The sequence below is a fragment of the Hoplias malabaricus genome, chromosome X2 (assembly GCF_029633855.1).
Source record: "Hoplias malabaricus isolate fHopMal1 chromosome X2, fHopMal1.hap1, whole genome shotgun sequence".
In the NCBI taxonomy this organism is placed as follows: domain Eukaryota; kingdom Metazoa; phylum Chordata; class Actinopteri; order Characiformes; family Erythrinidae; genus Hoplias; species Hoplias malabaricus.
Genome location: NC_089819.1, coordinates 2,770,694 through 2,791,857, shown reverse-complemented (window position 1 = coordinate 2,791,857; position 21,164 = coordinate 2,770,694). Strand labels below are relative to the sequence as shown.

The 21,164-nt window shown below is 36.7% G+C and overlaps 2 protein-coding genes across 2 annotated transcripts; one reads left to right on the top strand and one right to left on the bottom strand.

The window, feature by feature from the left end:
* The first annotated feature begins 67 nt into the window (after window positions 1-67).
* LOC136677044 (ubiquitin carboxyl-terminal hydrolase 39) lies at window positions 68-8,186 on the top strand. Its single transcript, XM_066654407.1, has 13 exons — window positions 68-325; window positions 980-1,061; window positions 1,149-1,243; window positions 1,512-1,648; window positions 1,803-1,955; window positions 3,362-3,587; window positions 4,722-4,796; window positions 4,972-5,039; window positions 5,666-5,854; window positions 6,302-6,444; window positions 6,650-6,785; window positions 6,875-6,961; window positions 7,708-8,186. The coding sequence occupies exons 1-13, from the start codon at window positions 277-279 to the stop codon at window positions 7,759-7,761; spliced, it is 1,494 nt and encodes a 497-aa protein (XP_066510504.1). The 5' UTR covers window positions 68-276; the 3' UTR covers window positions 7,762-8,186.
* A 69-nt stretch (window positions 8,187-8,255) lies between these two features.
* Window positions 8,256-20,869, bottom strand: LOC136677013 (prosaposin-like). Its single transcript, XM_066654357.1, has 11 exons — window positions 20,852-20,869; window positions 17,777-17,835; window positions 17,296-17,351; window positions 15,213-15,287; window positions 12,368-12,493; window positions 11,259-11,396; window positions 10,372-10,452; window positions 10,114-10,297; window positions 9,603-9,745; window positions 8,626-8,706; window positions 8,256-8,518 (listed from the first exon to the last, which is right to left on the bottom strand). Exons 4-11 carry the CDS (start codon window positions 15,276-15,278, stop codon window positions 8,492-8,494), a joined length of 846 nt encoding a protein of 281 aa, XP_066510454.1. The 5' UTR covers window positions 15,279-15,287; window positions 17,296-17,351; window positions 17,777-17,835; window positions 20,852-20,869; the 3' UTR covers window positions 8,256-8,491.
* Window positions 20,870-21,164: the final 295 nt, after the last annotated feature.

Sequence of the window (21,164 nt, the reverse complement as noted above, 5' to 3'; positions counted from 1 at the left end):
GTGTTCGAAATCATTCACTACCCTCCTGAATTCAGTTCCCCATAATAGTGCACTATAGTGAATAATGTAGGGAAGGAGCCATTTCGGACACAAGGCTAGATTCATGAACTTTGTTGTGCTCTCTAAAGGGAACGATGTACAATTTGAGATGAGGCCTTGATGAAAGCTCAGTCTTTCTCGCGAGGGTTGCTGGGAGATTGTGTTTCGTTTGAACTGAGTGAATGGTGCAGAAATATTGACCACTCTTTCAGAAATTAAAGGCTACAACAGAAAAAAATGACGAGTGTGAAAAGAGAGCGGGATCTCGATGATGATGAAGAAGAAGGTAACGTTGAGATAACCTTTCTAAACGACTTAATTTTCCCCTTCGGCAAACACAATAAACGTGGCTAGCTGAGAAGCTGTCTAGCTAACAGCTTATTTCTTTACTCGAGTTTCCATTAACATTCAAAAACTTTCAGTTGTTAGAGCTGGAACAAGGAGCTTATGAACACGGATTCAATCTGAAGGTATTATAGTGCTCTGCTTTAAGGGCGTTCAAACTTTTTAACAAGATCTCAATAAAGATTTATTTTGGAGAACTCGTCTAAATACTCACACTGGCACAGTTTTAATATTCTATATACATTGTCAATTTTATCAGCTTCATTTTCCATAAAGGAACACTTTGTAGTTCTACAATTATAAATTGTATTGCACCCGTTGCTCTGCATACTTTGTCCATCCCTTTTACTCTGTTTTTCAATGGCCAGGACCTCAAACATCAGCGCGTGTATAATTTGAGTGCAGCAGTGTATCATCCTCAGCGCAGCAGGGACACTGACGAGATTGTTAGTGTGTTGCAATAAGTGGATCAGACACAGCAATGCTGATTGAGTTTTAAATTATTAGTGGTTTACAAAAAAAAACTATCATGCATTACTTAAATAGAAGAGAATATTTATGCTGTGCTTTTGTCTTTTTAAAAATGTACTTCTAGAGGTTCGAGGGAAAGTGCATCGTTCTCATGACACTGAAGACAAGCGGAGCAGACATTGTCCATACCTTGACACAATCAACAGGTTGGATAGAGAAAAATCATTGTGTGCCACTCATATACACAAAATAAATTTGTCTTGTAATCTGCATATGATTTCTCTTTTATTTAGGAGTGTTTTGGACTTTGACTTTGAGAAGCTGTGCTCAATATCTCTCTCCCACATTAATGTCTATGCCTGTCTCATCTGTGGGAAGTATTTCCAAGGTAGGCACATATACATGAACATGAAATGTCTTGTCTGGGAATGTAGAACAAAGAGATATTTATATTTCAAGTAATCAGTTAATGTGTATTATTAGTTGTATTTAATTTGATACTTTTCTGCACCTGAAGAATAGTAATATGGGGTTGGTACCACTGATATCAATTGAAAAACAGCAAGTGCTGTTATTACGTCTCCAAGAGTAGTTTATTCAGTGAGGCTGAATTGGTTTCCTTGATTGATTTCCTTTAAACCAATGTGTTTTTGTAGGGAGAGGCCTGAAGTCCCATGCTTACACTCACAGTGTTCAGTTCACACATCATGTCTTCTTAAATCTCCACACACTCAAGTTCTATTGTCTGCCAGACAACTACGAGATCATTGATTCGTCTCTTGAGGATATTACGGTGAGTAGAGATCAAACCACCAGCTTCTGCGAGACGTTTGAAACATTTGATTTTGTTATGACTGTCATTTGCTGTTTTTTTTTTTTTTTTTTTTTTTTTTTTTTTTTTTTTGTAGCCTGGCATTAAAGTGTTAATACAGTATTTGTGTCTGTAGTATGTGCTGAAGCCGACCTTCACCAAACAGCACATCTCTGGTTTGGACAAGCAAGGGAAGCTGTACAGGGCCTACGATGGCACAACATACCTGCCTGGCATTGTGGGGCTTAATAATATCAAGGCTAATGACTATGCCAACGTAGTTCTACAGGTAAGGCAGACCACATACACAGTAGTGGAATGTTTATGATGCAAAATAAACAAGTAAAGCATTGTACAAGGTTTGTCACGAATATTACAAAAACCTCTGGTTGCACATTTGTAATTAGCGCTGGACAATTATTCAGTATCAATATATATCACAGTAGAAAATATTTCTAAAACGTTGATTTGGTTTTTAAACACAATTTAGATATTTGGATATAAATTATTTAAAGTGTTTCATTGACTGATGTTCATTACAGGGTGCTGACATCAGTTCGGTGTTTTTTTCAGCCAGAATGGCTCACACTTTACTGTGTGTTTATCACTCGAAACACAGTTTCAACTTGAGGGAGCCAGTTGCTTTAAATTAAAATCCCTTTGCATGAAACGTCATACAATTCTGAAGCCACGGCAGCAGCATTTTTATACATATAGCAGTTGTCTTGGTTAAATTCAGATGTAATTATTAAAAAAAAAAAATTGTGTGTGAACGGTTGTTTTGCCAAATTAAGTGTGAAATAAAAGCAAAAATGTACAGATAATTGTGATTTTGCTGTAAGAATTATATAATAAGTGGAAACATTCAGGTTAAAATATAAATACCAATGAGAACTATACACTGAAACATTTTCTTTTTCTGTCTGTTTACCGAAAAGGTGGTGAATTTATTTATAAAATTATGTAGTTTTGGGGCGGCACGGTGGTGCAGCAGGTAGTGTTGCAGTCACACAGCTCCAGGGACCTAGAGGTTGTGGGTTCGATTCCCGCTCCGGGTGACTGTCTGTGAGGAGTGTGGTGTGTTCTCCCCGTGTCCATGTGGGTTTCCTCCCACAGTCCAAAAACACACGTTGGTAGGTGGATTGGCGACTCAAAAGTCTCCATAGGTGTGTGTGTGTGTGTGTGTGTGTGTTTTTCTGTGTTGCCCTGTGAAGGACTGGCGCCCCCTCTAGGGTGTATTCCCGCCTTGCGCCCAATGATTCCAGGTAGGCTCTGGACCCACCGCGACCCTGAATTGGATAAGGGTTACAGACAATGAATGAATGAATGAATGAATTATATAGTTCTATAGAAGGAGGTTTCATAGAGTAGAAACATTTTTTTTGAATAAGTTTAAAGATACACATATCCATTGTGACCATTTTTGTCAGATTTTATGTGGCTTTTATATTGTTAATATAGATATCAGCATTATATCATATTGACCAAAGTTAAGAAATATTGTGATATATATTTTGGCCAAATTGTCCAGCTCTATTTCTAATTCTCATTTATAAGCAACACAAAAACTTGCAGATGTTTTTTTGTTGTTGTTGTTGTTTTACCGTATTGTTAATTGTTATCCCATTCTGCAATCAAGTAATGCCTGCTCTTCTCTTTATAGTGTGACCAACGTGTGTGTGTGTTTTTTGAAAGGCCCTGTCCAATGTGCCGCCTCTGAGGAACTACTTCTTAGAAGAAGAGAATTATCATGGAATCCGAAGGCCACCCGGTGACATCATGTTTCTGCTGGTGCAGCGTTTCGGGGAGCTCATGCGCAAGTTGTGGAACCCACGCAATTTCAAAGCTCATGTCTCTCCACATGAAATGCTGCAGGCAGTGGTGCTTTGCAGCAAGAAAACCTTCCAGATCACTAAGCAAGGTACTCTATGGACAGATTTAAATATAAGGCAAAGGTGTGTGATCCAGGCTTTAAAGAGCCTTGCCAGTGATTCTCAGGATATATAAACGTCAGTGTGTTTTTGTTTATATAAAGACATCTCATGAGAACAATAAGAAGCCCGCATTATTGTCTCAAATTCAGACGGCCCGAGTTTCATACATTGTAAAACTGAATAACCAATCCAGTCAATATGCTGTGGGGCTTTTGAGCTTCAGGTTGAGTGGTAGATGGGTGGATGGAGATGGACTTGAGAACTCCTGAAACCTTGTACAATATCCTTTACACATGGACAAATGTAGGAGGAGCTGGAGGTGGGAAATATGAGGTTATTTAGTCATTATTGTTATTAGATATCCTCACACTTTGTTTTTCTCTGTCTGTGCTTAAAGAACACCATCCAAAGCTGTTTAAAAGTATGATAAAAGTCAAAAAGTTAGTGCACACGCTTTTGATAGCAGCTTTGAAATGTGACACTCCTGCACACCATGAAAAGTTTTTCCAGTTTTGTGATTTGTTGTAGTTTTTGATCATAAAATGTGATGTTCGTGATTGTTATCAAAATACACTTATTTTTATAAAATTCAATAGATGTTTCCTCACCACTTGCTAGCTCACAGATCTCTTTCTGTGCTCGAAACCAGTCTGATGGGTTTACAAAGCCCTGGCTTAAAAAAAAAAAAAACAACAACTCAAGTTACAAATTACTTTCTGTGGTAATTGAAACCGTTACAGACCAATTACACTTCAGCCATATACAAACAGCAGTCTTTTTTCCCCCTCAAACATACCATTCTACATTAAAAGGTGCAGAGCTTCTGAACGTTAACACATCAGAGAGAAATGCAGTTCCCACAATTGTAGACGATCCCTTTAATCCCTATAGTTGCATTATACTTGTTGTGGTATCAGTTTTAGTTTATTAGGGAGTACATAATTTGAACAGCAAAGTTAATCTAAAGTTGTAAACTTTGAAAAGATTATTTCAAAAATATTTTCTGATTACATGAATGAGAGAAGTGTGTACAGATTTCTTTTACAAGGTCCTGTTCTTGATGTTATATGGAGCTAGTGAACCTTGTGAACTACATATGATATATTTTTTATGTCCTGCAGGGGATGCTGTGGACTTTCTTTCTTGGTTTCTAAACGCATTGCATGGTGCTCTCGGAGGAACTAAAAAGAAACCATGTAAGCTGTAGTTTTTATGCATACACACACACTATTTGTGTAAATGTCTTAAAGCAGCATTTAATTTAATATCTTTATTTATGGAGCAAGGGTACACTGTTACATTCATATTCGTGATAGAATTTATGTTCCATAAAGCATGTTCATTTAATGTGCTTTGTTTGATACTTCGCAGCTATTCTTACAAAAGTGTTCCAGGGATCCATGCGTATCTTCTCAAAGAAGCTTCCTCACCCAGATTTGGTATGTCAACCAAATGTGGTTTTTGAGTCAGATCATTAACTTTTATTCACTGGTCACCAACTCTCCTCCTGGAGATCTGTGTTTCTGCAGATTTCAGCTCCAACAGAACTGATTTAGCTAATCGCAGGTTATTGCAGGCTATAATTACATGGAACTGTCGAGAGTCGGTTAAACTTTGGGTGAGTCAGCAGGACGGGGGGTGTTGGTAATCACTGCAGTATAGCGTAATCAAAATTCACTGTTGGAATAAAACATAAAATCCTGATTCAGTTTACATGCCTTGTACACATTAGCATGAGCAAACAGAACACCTAGCCAAGAGTAGAAACATTTTCTTATCCAGTGTGGGTCTTTTTTTTTTTTTTTTGTGTTCTTTTACAGCATGTGATATTTAGCATATTGTGACCTGTCATTATACAATATGATGCATGTATTATAAAGTCAGACCCAGAATAGTCATTAATTAACTAATGTGTAGTACTGGTTGTACTGCAAAGTAAATGTTTTAAACAAGTGATAATGCTAAATTTTCTTAGTTGGACATATTTAATTGTGACAGAGATTCTAACTCATCAAACCATAAAGGGACACATCAAATTCTAATGCATGTTTCTAACTTTCTGCAGCCTGCAGAGGAGAAAGAAGCTCTTTTGAAGAAGGAGGAGTATCAGGAAAAGATGTTGGAGTCTACATTTCTGTACCTGACCCTTGACCTCCCCACAGCACCCCTGTATAAAGATGAGAAGGAACAGCTAATTATCCCTCAGGTCCCTCTTTTCAACATTCTGGGAAAGTTCAACGGAAACACGGAGAAGGTACCAGCTTTGAACTGCGTCTGAATATCCTCATGTAAATGTTGGGTTAACCATGAACAATTTAACTTCACTCCTAATGCTTCTCTTAGCTTTAATAATTTTTTTTTAAATATTAAATTAAAATGAGCTACTGCTTCAAATTTTGAGGACAAACAGTGGACAATAAAGTTTTATACAATGCAGTTTTATAGTTATGGTATTTTCTGCTTGTCTTATTTTCCTCCTCCGAGTGTAAATCTCATGCTTCATATCATGCTTCAGAACAGCAGTGGAGCATTAATCTGCTACAGCAGTGGGAAATCAAAAATCGTTAAATCATGCCCTTTTTACATTTAAATTGTTTAATTTGTTTACTTAATTAACAAATGTATTTAGTCTCTTTGATGGGAAAGATGTGGATTTTAAAAGTGTTCACATAGGATCCTTTTCTCTCACTTTCTGCCACAGGAGTACAAAACATACAAAGAGAACTTCCTCAAAAGGTTCCAGTTAACCAAACTTCCACCATATCTCATTTTCTGCATCAAAAGATTCACCAAGAATAACTTTTTTGTTGAAAAGAACCCCACCATCGTCAACTTCCCAATTACGTGAGTCTCCCATTTTACAAATCGACAGGACCAACATTTTTGGTTGATGTCGTCTTTGGATAGTCTGGATTATAAACGCAAAAGTTTCATTCAAATTTTTTTATCAGAGTTCATTGTGTAGTTTTGCCTGTTTTTGATTAGATCTCTGTGTAATGCTTATTGTGTTATTGTTCATTCTTATGTTCTGATTGATTTCTTGCTGCAGGAATGTTGACTTACGTGAGTACCTCACAGAAGAGGCGCAGGCTACTGAGAAAAACACTACCTATGATTTGGTGGCCAATGTGGTGCATGATGGGAAACCTTCTGAGGGATCATACAGGATTCATGTCTTACATCATGTGAGTTTTTTTTTTATTTTGCTCACACTGATAGTGAGCATTTGAACATGTTCAGTAGACAGCTGTGTGTGTATTTTAATATTTCACAGGGTACAGGGAAGTGGTATGAGCTTCAAGACCTGCAGGTGACCGACATTCTGCCGCAGATGATTACTCTGTCAGAAGCATATATACAGGTTAGTTTCCTTTTTGTTTTATCCATTTCCTGTCAGATCATTTTACATTTCAGTTTGCATTCAGTTATGGCGACGGGTTCCACTGACATCATGTTATCATTCAAAGAGAGGAATGGAAAATAAGTTAAAAAAAAAACATGAGTTTACAAAACTGAAGATCCAGCAGTTATTAAAATAGAGGTAGAGAACATTGTTACCTTCAAAAAAATCAATAAGTAACAGAACAAAAAGCTTTCATCTTGAAGCTCAGTCTACTTCAGGTCTCAATTCTCTGGTGTTTATCCTCTCATTGTGAGAACCATAGTTATGGATTTGAAAGTATGCTATTATGAAAATGAAAAAGAACAAACAAGAAAGCTGTTTAGAACAGAATGTCAAACTTTGCGTTGGAAAATTATGAAACATGGGACAGCCTCAGTCTTAACAGCATGGAATGTATTTAGGTTTACCTGAATTGTAGGATGCAGAAAATGCAACAAACGTCTAAGTCAGAATTCATTGACAAAAGCATGGAAATACTGGCTTAATTTCTATTTTAAAAGCTGAAAGGCAGTCTCCAGAAACCATCTATCAAACAATGGAGACAAATATTGAAAAGAAAAATAATTACATTATATTTAAATAAACATAACGGCATTTCTAAATTAACTTTAGGACACCGAAGATAAAACTAGAATGTGTTGTTTTAGAATATGGAGAATTTGATAAATGTTACTTTGTTCATGATGAATATTCTTCTATTTCAGATATGGAAGAGGCAAGAAAGTGTAAATAACGGAAAAAGCCATACAGGAGCATGATGGGCGCTGAAAACATTCAGATGGTCATCATACTACGAGTTAACATTTTTACTGAACTCTATTAATGGTGTCATTCTGACCTTCATATTATTTGTACCAAAATTTGAGTAAATACTTTGATTTGTTTAAAAATAAAAAGCTTTTTTTTATTTAACATTTTAATCATATTCAGCAGTGTATTATAATATTTCAGTTGCAGGAGACAACCTTTCATCTCACAGGTTAGTTTGGGAAATCTACATTTCATTTTTACCAAATCACCAGAATGTCATTAAAATTTCAAAAGAAATGTAGGTTGGTGTAGGCTGATATTGTACTAGTTATTAGCTGTGCGGCTTCTACAGGTATTTAACATTTTAATTTGGTCGTATACAAATTTTAATATCAGCTGTAAAATGTGGCATTTTATTTGGTTCTGATGTAAAAATAAAAAATGCTTATTTGTTAATAAAGCACAGTATCTCATTTGGGGTTTTTAAAACATGATTTTATTTTAAAGAGAACTTTTATAAAAGAAAAGTCTTACAAAACCTAATTTTAAAAATCAAATATGTGATAATTGTCATGATAATTCTTTGATCTTAGTGCAGTGTGTGTGTGTAAAAAAACAAACAAAAAAGAACAGATTGCAAATTAAAGAACAAATAAAATACAGGTAGATAACACTATTTATCCTGACGAGAATTGCGAATAAAGATACAGATGGTTTTTTGCTTGGAGTTCCATCTTGCTATTCTTGTCCTTTACAAAAGAATTCCTGTTTAGAAAAAGAAAACATCAGAACATCATGAAATCAGAAAAGGTTAAACACATTTAACTAAATTGCAGTGCCAGTGCAGAGTAACAGATGATATGTTAGATTACCTGGCATGCATTCACAGCTTTGTCTTGTTTGCCCAGAATCCTCACTAGTGACAGGCCATGACGCTCAATGAAGTTTTCACACTAGAAAAGCACAGAATGTTAGTCTATCAAAAACGCTGATCATTAAAACAGTAAATGTTATATGCTGTTGATGTGATTTGACTTCAGATCAAACTTACACAATAACCCTATATATTGCTGTTGGGATGACACATTTTTTGTAATTTGTTTTCTTAAAACATTAGCTTCTTGGTTTCAACATCTGTATTAGATATTGCAAGCTTTTAACTCAGCACTTAACTCTGCAAAAAGCACCTAAATACTTACACACATTCGCCTATAATCATATGTTAACTAATCTGTCTAACACAAATATACTTTCCTGAATATGATACAGAGTTAAAAAATAAAATAAAATAAAGCAGCCATCTTGAAGCATGCATTTAGTATGTTTTTACGATCCCCTTTTGTAGATAACAACAAGTCATACAATATCGGAAACTGTATGTCAAACAGTAAAGTAATGCAGTGTCAGTGAGTATGGTGCTTTAGGCATGCAGCTTTGCATGTCTGCTTTGCATTTCCCAATATAAAATGAAAGCAAGTACTCGGATACCAAGTTTGTCAAGTTTTCAAGCTACATTTTTAATATTTGTGGGAAAAATGTCACCTTATTTATTCTGAAAACACTGCATCTGTGATATAAATGTTTACTATTTTTAATAAATTTCCCTCAAGAGGTCCAGCACATACGTTTTTCAGTCTTAAAGCTTTCATGCCAAATGCATCTTGGCAGGCTTCTAGCTCATTAGATCTGTGTTATGCTAAATTTCCAATAAAAAAAAAAAAAAATGCATGCTCTTTTAAATTGTAAATTCAACACAAAAACAGCCAATGTTCAGCCCTATTTGTGTCAATATGAGTACAGAACCAGCCATTTCTATCAAAGATATATTGTCCAGTGTTATGGCTTTTACCCCTGGAAGCGCGTTAGGGTGAAGGTGGCATGTTTTCCAGAGCGTTGAGGAGGTTTGAAGCTCAGTAGAACTCTGGGCCATTCTGATCTGGGTCAGGATCACCAGGGTTCTACAGGACTGACAGTCTGAAGACTGGTAGGGCACTGAAAAGGGAGAACCAATAAGTACAAGAATGTGTATGTAAGTTTTGTGCAAATGTTTGGAAACTCCTGATCAAATGTCATGTTTGATCCTTATGCAATATGCCATAAGGAATCTGCATCTCATCTTGTATCCAGACTAGAAGTGGCCCAACATGGTTGGTTTTAAAGCCTTTGTTCGATTGTACAGACTTGCCCAAAAAACTTAACCTTGCGCTCTAATACTTTAATCACGTAAATATATCAGATATGTAATCTGTAAAATGAGAAATGTTAGATATATGGACTAGATTTAAGATAATTTCAAATGACAAGCTATTAAATTTTTTTATCCTAATTAGTTGAATCAGCCAGATCATTTCTGTAATTACCAACAGCAGGTTGGTCCTGGACAAGGCACAGGTGCAGCAGGGTGCAAATAGCGTGGGGAGTAGCGGAGGTGAGCAGGAAGTCCAGGAGCTGTGTGCCGTACGTTTCCAGGAAGTTGTCGCATTGTTCTTTGTAGTGATCAGGCAAGTGGGAGCAGATTTTCTCTAGAGCATCCACTATGGCTTTCTAGAAGAGATTACACATTTTTAGGCATTTAGCATTTAGTAAAGAAAACTTTAGTAGTGTTGTTGAAGTCTTACTTCAGTCCTCTCCTTTGGCAGCATGTCTTCCAGTTTTTTGATGATGAAAAGACAAAATGTGCACTGGGGACTGATTTGGACCTGTGTGGTGTCAAAACCAAGGGGAAGGAATTTGAATGAGTAACTTAAGAATCATAATTCAAATGATTATCAAGAAATAAATAAAAAATCAACGGGACACAGAAACAGTTGGCTGTTTTCCAGCAAGGTTCATATTTACCACTGATCTAATTTTAAATCAGGTGTGAGGGGCTTATATAGATTATTTTTTTTTATTTCATGTAACAAAAGAGAATACATTTTCTGCACAACTATTTCAGCTTCCTTGTCCTAGAATTCAAAAGGCTGTTAAATTAATTTGCATTTCATGGTGAACATGGAGGTTATTCAGCCTCATCAGACTTGATATTTGTAATTCTTCAGAAATGAATTCTTATATTTAGTGGTCTACAAAATTTAAATTAATTATCTGTGTTGGAGAGTTACAGCAGCAAAATAATATCCTTCAACCTCAAAAAAGAAAAAAAAAAAAAAAAATCAACAGAGCAGTACACAGAACAGTTAATTTGTTAAATCTTTAAATTTATAAAGCATTTTACAGCTGTTGGACAATTGATGTAATTGGTAGGTAGTGCCTTAATTTCCCTCTAATTGTCTATGTATAAAAAGAACTTGGGGGAGGAAAAAGTTTGAATACCTCTGGCTTAGTGGCACCATACACTTTATACAAAAATGTAAAAGAACAAAATATCACTTCTATAAATATTTATAAATGCTGCTGTTTTGGAGCTAAGAATGCTCTTTAAATTAGAACTGAAACTAAAATATATAGGAGGGCACATCTCTAGAAGTGGATGGTCCTGTTGCACATAAATGCATTAGCATACCTCATGCTGTGTCCCTGTTGAAGGCTGAACTTGGAGACCACTTGTGTCCATGCCAACATGAAGGACTTGAGGTGATTTGCTTTCTGACTGGACAGTGCAAAGTCCAAGCATCATGCAGATTTGACCCTCCTTGTGCTTCTGTAAACCAACAGATATTTTAGTTATTTATTTATTTGACATATAGGGTGTAAATGTTCAGATCTGGAAGTCAACATTAAATTATGATCTGTAACCACTTAATCCTTTTTAGGGTTTCGGTGGATCCAAAGTCTACCTGGAATCACTGTGCAAGCCAGAAACACACACTGGATTGGGTGTCAGTCCATCAAACAGCATCAACACACTCAGACAGCCACTCACACCTATGGACACTTTTGAACAATCAATCCACCTAACAACATGTATTTACATTTTATTTGTAGACTGTGGGAAGAAACCCATGCCAACACAGGGAGAACACAGACAGACACCAACACTGATTTGAGGGAGGGATTGAACCTACAACCCCAGAACCCTGGAGCTGTGTGACCATGATACTATGTGTTGTGCCACCATTATGCAAGATTAAATTACTTATAAATAAAAATGTAATCTAATTATTAAACTAATTACCATTTATTTATGGAACATAATTCCTGTAGGAGGAGAGATTAATTAAAATAAATTCTATTTCTGGCAGCAGTATGTCAAAATATTCACATAGTATCTAGATATGTATCTGATATTAATAAGTTGTTACCTTTCAAGATTTCATGATACTGAGTAATCATTTTGAGAATCTAAGTCATAGTTTCCACAAACTAATTCATTTTGTTGAGAAAATAAGTTATTAATTGAACATGCTACGGTATATTGATGTATATTAATATTAATACTGCTGCCATAATAGAGTAATGCAATTACCTCTTTTACCTGGCATTATTAGGCTTCCATAGTAGCGTGTGCACTCATTAAACATAAAGAAAATCTTTGTGTGTAGTGTATACTTTTGACAATAATAAAAAATTGTTAACTCAGTGAAGGAAGTCGTTCAAACTATTAATCAAAATCCATTATTAGATAAGAGATACATATCTAAGCTTCATAAAATGTATACATGTGCAACTTACGGTGAAGGAAATGAAACCTTTTATGGCAACTGGCAGATATGTTTTTATTCCTTCCACACAGTCCATTTGGGCTTCCCACTCTGGCAGTTTATCACAAAACTGATTGAGAGACAGTCGGATCAGCTCCTGAAAAAAACCCACAGTTCCTAAAAGACCATAGCTCTTTGGAAAAACATCACAATTTCTGTATATTTCTCCAAACAGGACACTTGGACATCTTAACTGTGAAAGCCTGGCTCTTGTGTAACCTAGGTTTATGGCCATAGAAAATAACATGATCATTTATTTGTCTTTTGTCATGGTTTACATGGTTTGAACATTATTACATTATTGTATTAAGAAACAGGAAGAGCAGATAAGCACATCAATAGATATTTATTTATTCCCAATTATCTCACAGATTTAATCATTGTCAATTCCACTTATTTTAATGCTGAAATGACCACAAATCAACATCCCAATTCATTAAACATTTTACCTCGATTACGATTAATAACGATAAGTTACATTTCCATGGCACATTCTGCATATCCAAGGTTGATTGACTAATGAAAAATCATTTTTGTTCGTTGCCCTCACAGTTCACTGACAAAGCTTGTCATGTCAATTGTCAATGCCTTTGTGTTCAGGTTCTCCAACACGTTGTTTCCATATGCAGAATCACGTGACTACATGTGTGGTAATATGTTTTAAAGAGGACAGTACACGCACACACAGTAAAGGATATTAACAGAATTTAAACATAAATGATACAAGCAAGATTACGTTGATTAGAAGCTCTGAAAGTCGATTTTGAATAATTGACCAGTCGTAATTCATTCCTGAGATTCCTCAGTCAACCTGGCAGGTGTGAGGTGTGGTTCACATAAAACCTCAACATGCTTGGAGAACACCAACTGCTCAGATCTATTATATAGGCTAACACATGCCTGCACTGCTCATCATCATGCTTACTGGTGAGTGAGAGAGACTCACCCAGGCTGTGCAAGACCAGATGAACTTGGATGGGCTCAATGCCTTGAATGGCTCAGGCATCGCTACTTTAAATTGCAACCATTCTGAAGACTGCCCAGAGAGTTGTTTTAAAAGAAACACTAGGTATAATTTGGTATATATGCACCCACGCTTCCCTACAGCAGGGTGTACTTCATTTTTACAGCACTGTTCTGAAATCAAGGAGAAAAGGAAGGGGTGGAGGGAGTGTGTAGTTTCATACAATGGCTCTATTCTCATTATTACAGGTCAGTGGATCATCACAGTGTTGTAAGCTTAACGTAATGTTTCTGAGTGTAGAAACACCAAATAATGTTAGGATCAAATTCATTCATTCATTCATCTTTTGTAACTGCTTTATCCTGTTTAGGGTCATGGTAATCCAGAGTCTACCCAGAATCACTGGACACAGGGCAGCAGTCCATCACAGGGCATCTCACACATTTACATCTATGAACACATTTCCATTGCCAATCCACCTATCACAACTGTTAAACTGTTGAAAGGGACCAGGGCACACAAAGGAAACCTTGTTTAAATAAACAAATAGTTATAATTGTAGTCATATTTGTGTGTGTGTACTGTTTTTATATATATATATATAAAGATAATAGATAAGATCAAGCATTGGTTGGAAGAACAATCCTAGTCCCTGATGTCTTGTTGCACTTTAGCTAATGTATGGTTTTTATTCAATTCCATCCGAAATACATGATTTAACGGTATGTTTAAATGAAATACTGATTATAAAAACGATGACCTGGATGGAACCTGTAAATATTGACTTTTTTTAAGAGCTAATAATATATGGTGCATACATGTAATTTATTAAAATTATAATGTACTGTTTATTTTGAGATGGCGCAGCAGGTAGTGTCATAGTCACACAGCTCCAGGGACCTGGAGGTTGTGGGTTCAAGTCCTGCTCCAAGTAACAGTTTGGTGTTTTCTCCCGTGTCCGCGTGGGTTTCCTCCGGGTGCTCCGGTTTCGTCCCAAGCTCCAAAAACACACATTGGTAGGTGGATTGGTGACTCAAAAGTCTCCCTAGGTGTGAGTGTGTGAGTGAATGTGTGAGTGTGTGTTGCCCTGTACAGGACTGGCGCCCCCTCTGGACCCACAGCAACCCTGAACTGGATAAGCGGTTACAGACAATGAATGAATGAATGTTTATTTTGATGTGTTTTTTTTCCCCAAAGGAACAAATGCTTACTACCACGATAAATTGCAGGACATTTAATTTTCACAGATGCCACTGAGTGTAGATAATCTAAAATATAAGGCTCTAAACCAGGGGTGTCAAACCAAATCCACGGAGGGCCGTGTGAGTGCAGGTGTTCTTTTCAACCACGCAAAAGCCCCACACTACTGAAAGTCAAGATCTATTGATTAGATCCAATGATTAAAAACAGGTGGAATGAGGTGTGGCTTCTGCGTGGTAGGAAAGAAAACCTGCACCCACACGGCCCTCCGTGGATCTGGTTTGACACCCCTGCTCTAAACCTTACTTTTCTTAACTTTTCCTCATGATAAGGGTCACTGTTCTAAACTCCTTAAAACAATATGTGAAAGACACACCACAATTTTGCACTTCCTTAAACCTTCAAATAGGCCAAACCACAAATAAACATTTTCAGTTCTGCAAACATGAATTTCTACAGAGACGTTTGCCCTTCTGAATATACTGTAGAGCACAGTGATTTGCATCTGGGAGAGATCTGTTCTTTGTGTGCTATAACTGTCTTCAACAGTTGACAGAATTCAATGAAAACATTTAATGCTTTCTTATAATACCCCCACCCCCTAAAAAAAAACCCACCACATACAGTCAAACATTCATCCATTCATACTCACCTCTGTGTTGTTCTTGGAAATCATGTCCACAAAAAGCTCTATGATCTTGGTACACTCGTTGCACATATTTTTAGTCTAAAAAGGAGAGTTAATAATTAGTTGGTCCGACATAACCTCTAATCTCATTGCCTACATGTGATGTATACTGTGTCATGTTTAGGCCGATATTATAGGTAATGTTGAAGAAATAAGTGAGGTTATAACCAAAATGTAAGTTAACATACACAGGACAATCTATGTTTTAAGTCCATATCTAAATATAGAGAGAGAAAGCAAGTAATCAGACACTTATATTAGGCATACAAATATGTTTTAAAGCCCTTTTTGGGTGCAATGCATTACTGTAATACAAATTTCAAACATTCTCACACTGTACTGTCATGTTATGGCAACTGTTGTGTAGTATTAAAAATGACAATTGTCAGTTTATTGAGAAAACAAACAAACAAAAATATAAAATATTGGAAAAATGGCAAGCGAGAAGAATCTTTTCATCTTTGCACTCATTATACGTTCCATCAAGGACAAACCACTGCAAAGATTGCACTGCATCAATTTTTTTCTGTTCTTGAGGATAATATTGTAGCCAAACGTATGTGTTAGTTTTGGTTTAGACAATTTAAAGATTATGAATCTAGCTTATTAACACCTCATATTTATAAAAAATTATATTTTTTAATTAAATAACAATGGTCATTTGTTTAAATAACATTTAGTTCAACTTAGAAACCAATTCCTCTTTTAAAAAATGTTCAGTTCTCTCCCAAATGATTACAAATATTTTCTAAATCCATAGAAAGTTTCAACTGGCGTCATGAAAGGAGTTTGGCTAAGTCATACAAGCAGCTTCACTTTCGTTTTTAAATAGAAAATTTAAAAGAAAATAGTCCCAACTTATAGTGGTTGCATTTTTTAGGTTTTTTTTTTTTTAAATCCCATCCTTCATACTGTCCTGCAGTATTTTTATTTATTTACATTTTTACTACTGGATTCTCACACACTCTCCTTAATATTAGTCCTAAATGTTGTGAAACATTGTAGTTTGGTTGTGGTTTCATGAACTTCCTCCTATGATCGAAACAAGTACATGGCAGCATCTAAACATTCTAGTCTATACAAAGTAGCTAAGGATAAGAATTTTTGTAAGTCATTCAGGATAATAGCATCTGCTAAATGCTCTATGTAAAAATGTAGTTAAGGAGCTGTGTATATCGATATATTAAAGAACCTGTGACTTCAACAATGTGTTTTCTCTCACTGTAGTTTTCTGCTCCTCTAATTATCAGTCAGGTTGGTGTCGCAGTCACACAGCTCCAGGGGTCTGGAGGTTGTGGGTTCGATTCCCGCTCCGGGTGACTGTCTGTGAGGAGTTGGTGTGTTCTCCCTGTGTCTGTGTGGGTTTCCTCCGGGTGACTGTCTGTGAGGAGTTGGTGTGTTCTCTCTGTGCCCGTGTGGGTTTCCTCCGGGTGACTGTCTGTGAGGAGTGTGGTGTGTTCTCCCTGTGTCTGCGTGGGTTTCCTCTGGGTGACTGTCTGTGAGGAGTGCGGTGTGTTCTCCCTGTGTCTGCGTGGGTTTCCTCCGGGTGACTGTCTGTGAGGAGTGTGGTGTGTTCTCCCCGTGTCCGCATGGGTTTCCTCCGGGTGCTCTGGTATCCTCCCACAGTCCAAAAACACACGTTGGTAGGTGGATTGGCGACTCAAAAAGTGACCGTGAGTGTGTGAGTGAATGTGTGTTGCCCTGTGAAGGACTGGCGCCCGCTCCAGGGTGTATTCCTGCCTTGCGCCCAATGATTCCAGGTAGGCTCTGGACCCACCGCGACCCTGAACTGGATAAGCGGTTACAGATAATGAATGAATGAATGAATGAGTCTGTGGAAAATTAAATATATGTCCACTCCCCAGTGTCGATACTCCTGCATACTGTACATGTGCACGAGTGACAGTAGAAAGTTACAAAAAGTACTTTCACAACCATATTTCAGATTCACATCGGACAGTTAATGTAGAAGTGTGGCCACACTTTAGCAACAACAACATTTTCATGTCCTCATTTTAAATTCAGAAATGTGTATTCCCATGCTTGCCTTTTTTTTCTTTTGGTTTAGATCAGTATACACATCTTGCTGCACATGTCTTATTTCTGCAAAAGAAGAAGTGAAATTCTTCACACTTTATGAGCACTCGCTGTCTATGATCACAGCCCTGTTTTAAAAATCTTATCTTACAGATTTTAATCTGTATTCATTTATTGGTGTGTTAAAATGTAAAAACTATCTTTATCTTCATATGAATGAATTTGCAGTAGCTTAATGAAAACGTACACTCTGGCTTCAGTGTGTTTGCTAGGAGATGGATAAAACTACAAAAGTTAAAATGTGGAATTAGCCTATATTTAAAAGGCCACATTATTTTTCACAAAATATGGTAAAAAAAAAGTATATATAGATATATGTATCTATATATGTATCTCCTTGGTTTGTTTCCTCATTTTCATGTTCATCCCATGATAGTGAGTTTTCTATTTCTGTAGTCCAGAATATTTAGAATTACAGAGAAATAGGTTACCGTTGAAATGCTGGATGTTTTCAGCAGTGGAGAAAGAGGCCCTATAGTCCTTGTCTGCCCTGTAATACATGACAAATACATACAAAACATAACAAAACTGGTCACACAACATTGAAATATGTAGGAATTCATTCTTGCTGGTAAACATAAAAATAACAAGAAAGAGGATATTTTCAAATTGCATGGTTTTATTTTGACCAAGTAGACAATGATATATCTCACAAAATCCAGGCTCTTTATGGACATTTTTATAATTATGAATATATTCCACAGAATTTTATTTATATAGAATTTTAAAATATAGGCACATTTACTTTATAACAGACACTGTCACAAATTAGCTTTATGGGGATTTGGATTCAATCAGTGGCAGAAACACATATTTAAGAGCATGGGAAAGGAACACTGTGAGGAAATAAGATTCAAATGGGGGAAATGGGGATGAGTTCACAGCTAAGATTTAACAGAAAGCATAATAATCCAGAATCAAAAAATCTCTCAGGAAAAAAAAAGGGGGAAAATCTGAAAGTCTACCCACCAGACTCAGAATACTAAACATGGGACACATTAGTTAAAACATTATTCAGTAGCAATACCTGTGGAGACTGTGTGTTATTTTACATTTTTTTTTTTATTTTTTATTATAGACATTTAGAAAGTCAAAATAAATAGAAAGTTTCTGGTAGTTCTCATAATCTCGAAAACTACAAACCGGATTCCAAAAAAATTTGGGACACTAAACAAATTGTAAATAAAAACTGAATGCAATGATGTGGAGACGGCAAATGTCAATATTTTATTCGTAATAGAACATAGATGACAGATCAAAAGTTTAATCTGAGTAAATATAACATTTTAAAGAAAAAATATGTTGATTCAAAATTTCAGTGTCAACAAATCCCAAAAAAGTTGGGACAAGTAGCAATAAGTGGCTGGAAAAAGGAAATTGAGCAAACAACGAACAGCTGGAAGACCAATTAACACTAATTAGGTCAATTGACAACATGATTGTGTGTAAAAAGAGCTTCTCAGAGTATCAGTGTCTCTCTGAAGCCAAGATGGTAAGAGGATCACCAAGTCCACCATTGTTGCGCAGAAAGATAGTGCAGCGATACCAGAATGGTGTTACCCAGCGTAAAATAGCAAAGACTTTTAAGTTATCATCATCAACCATGCATAACATCATCAAAAGATTCAGAGAATCTGGAACAATTGCTGTGTGTAAGGATCAACGCCGTAAAACTCTACTAGATGCTCGTGATCTCTGGGCCCTTAAACGTCACTGCACCTCAAACAGGAACGCCACTGTCAAGGAAATAACAGAATGGGCTCAGGAATACTTCCAGAAAGCATTATCAGTGAACACAATCCACTGTGCCATCCGCCGTTGCCAGCTGAAACTCTACAGTGCAAAGAGGAAGCCATTTCTAAGCAAGCTCCACAAGCTCAGACGTTTGCACTGGGCCAGGGGTCTTTTAAAATGGAGTGTGGCAAAATGGAAGACTGTTCTGTGGTCAGATGAGTCACGATTTGAAGTTCTTTATGGAACACTGGGACGCCATGTCATCCGGACCAGAGAGGACAAGGATAATCCAAGTTGTTATCAACGCTCCGTTCAGAAGCCTGCATCACTGATGGTATGGGGCTGCATGAGTGCTTGTGGCATGGGCAGCTTGCATGTCTGGAAAGGCACCATTAATGCAGAGAACTATGTTCAGGTTCTAGAACAACATATGCTCCCATCTAGACGTCATCTCTTTCAGGGAAGACCCTGCATTTTTCAACAAGATAATGCCAGACCACATTCTGCAGCAATCACAACATCATGGCTACGTAGGAGAAGGATCCGGGGACTGAAATGGCAGCCTGCAGTCCAGATCTTTCACCTATAGAGAACATTTGGCGCATCATAAAGAGGAAGGTGCGACAAAGAAGGCCCAAGACGATTGAACAGTTAGAGGCCTGTATTAGACATGAATGGGAGAGCATTCCTATTTCTAAACTTGAGAAACTGGTCTCCTCTGTCCCCAGACGTCTGTTGAGTGTTGTAAGAAGAAGGGGGGATGCCACACTGTGGTAAAAAATGGCCTTGTCCCAACTTTTTTGGGATTTGTTGACGACATGAAATTTTGAAACAACATATTTTCCCTTAAAATGATACATTCTCTCAGTTTAAACTTTTGATCTGTGATTTGTGTTCTATTCTGAATAAAATATTAGATGTTGGCGCCTCCACATCATTGCATTCAGTTTTTATTCACAATTTGTTTAGTGTCCCAACTTTTTTGGAAACCGGTTTGTATAAGGGTTTAAGTCTCATTATATAATGTGATGAAACTACAACTATGAGATAGTACATCATAATTATATCATAACTTGTCAAATTGCTATATATTAGCAATTGCCTTATTTCACACTTTTATGCAAATATTTGAGCACCACTGGTTAAGTTATATGTTCTTTTTATACCTGGAAATTAGAATACATCCTCTACAGAGAAATGCTCTCTGCTCATTATAATACAGTGCTTAAAAAATGCTACCTATGCAAATGTTACCGCATATATGTCATATTTAGAAAATTTAGAAAACCAGTAATCCATGTAAATTATCAGAGATGTCCAAAGAAAATGACCCAGTAAAGGCAGAGTTCGAAAAAGCACTTCTGCAGAAAAAAAAAAAAAAACTTGCTTAATATTTCATGAGGATTTGGCCTTTTGAAAAACATGAAAACACCATGAAACCATTTCAGAAATATTTATATTGGTTTATACCGGTACTGAGAGCGGTTTATAAAAATCAATATGACAACACTGGTTTAAAATGCTCAAAACCACAGAGAAGAGGTTCCATTTGCAATGGGAAAATCAAAGACAGGACACTGAGGGTGAATTAGTGTTGTAAACAGTGAAGGATACAGTCAGTCGTCACTGGAATCACATGGACGTTTATTATCAGTATTGCCAACACGGAAATGGCAAGACACGAATTACAAGGATAATATTTACATGAATAACAACAAGCATAACAAGAATTGGATTAAACCAATAAATGTATGTCAAGGTTCTCTTCTTACCTGCTGACAGAAGACTCCCCAACACGAGCAGAAGAAACACAGGAGGAGACAAAGACATGGTGTCAGTTAATGCTGTACGTTGGGACTAAGGTAAATAAGACGCTGGAGGTGAAATACACCGCAGTTACACTCGGCGTTACACGCCCTAATAAGACTCAGCAGTGATGGAGGAGGGGCAGAGGGCGGGACTAGCTTTGATTCCAGCCAATTAGATTTTGCACTGTCCACTGCGTAAACCAATCAAAGGCGTTAACAGTTTCAGACCCGGGTTTCCTCACTCGTTGAAGCACCGCCACTTACTCTAGGATTGGCT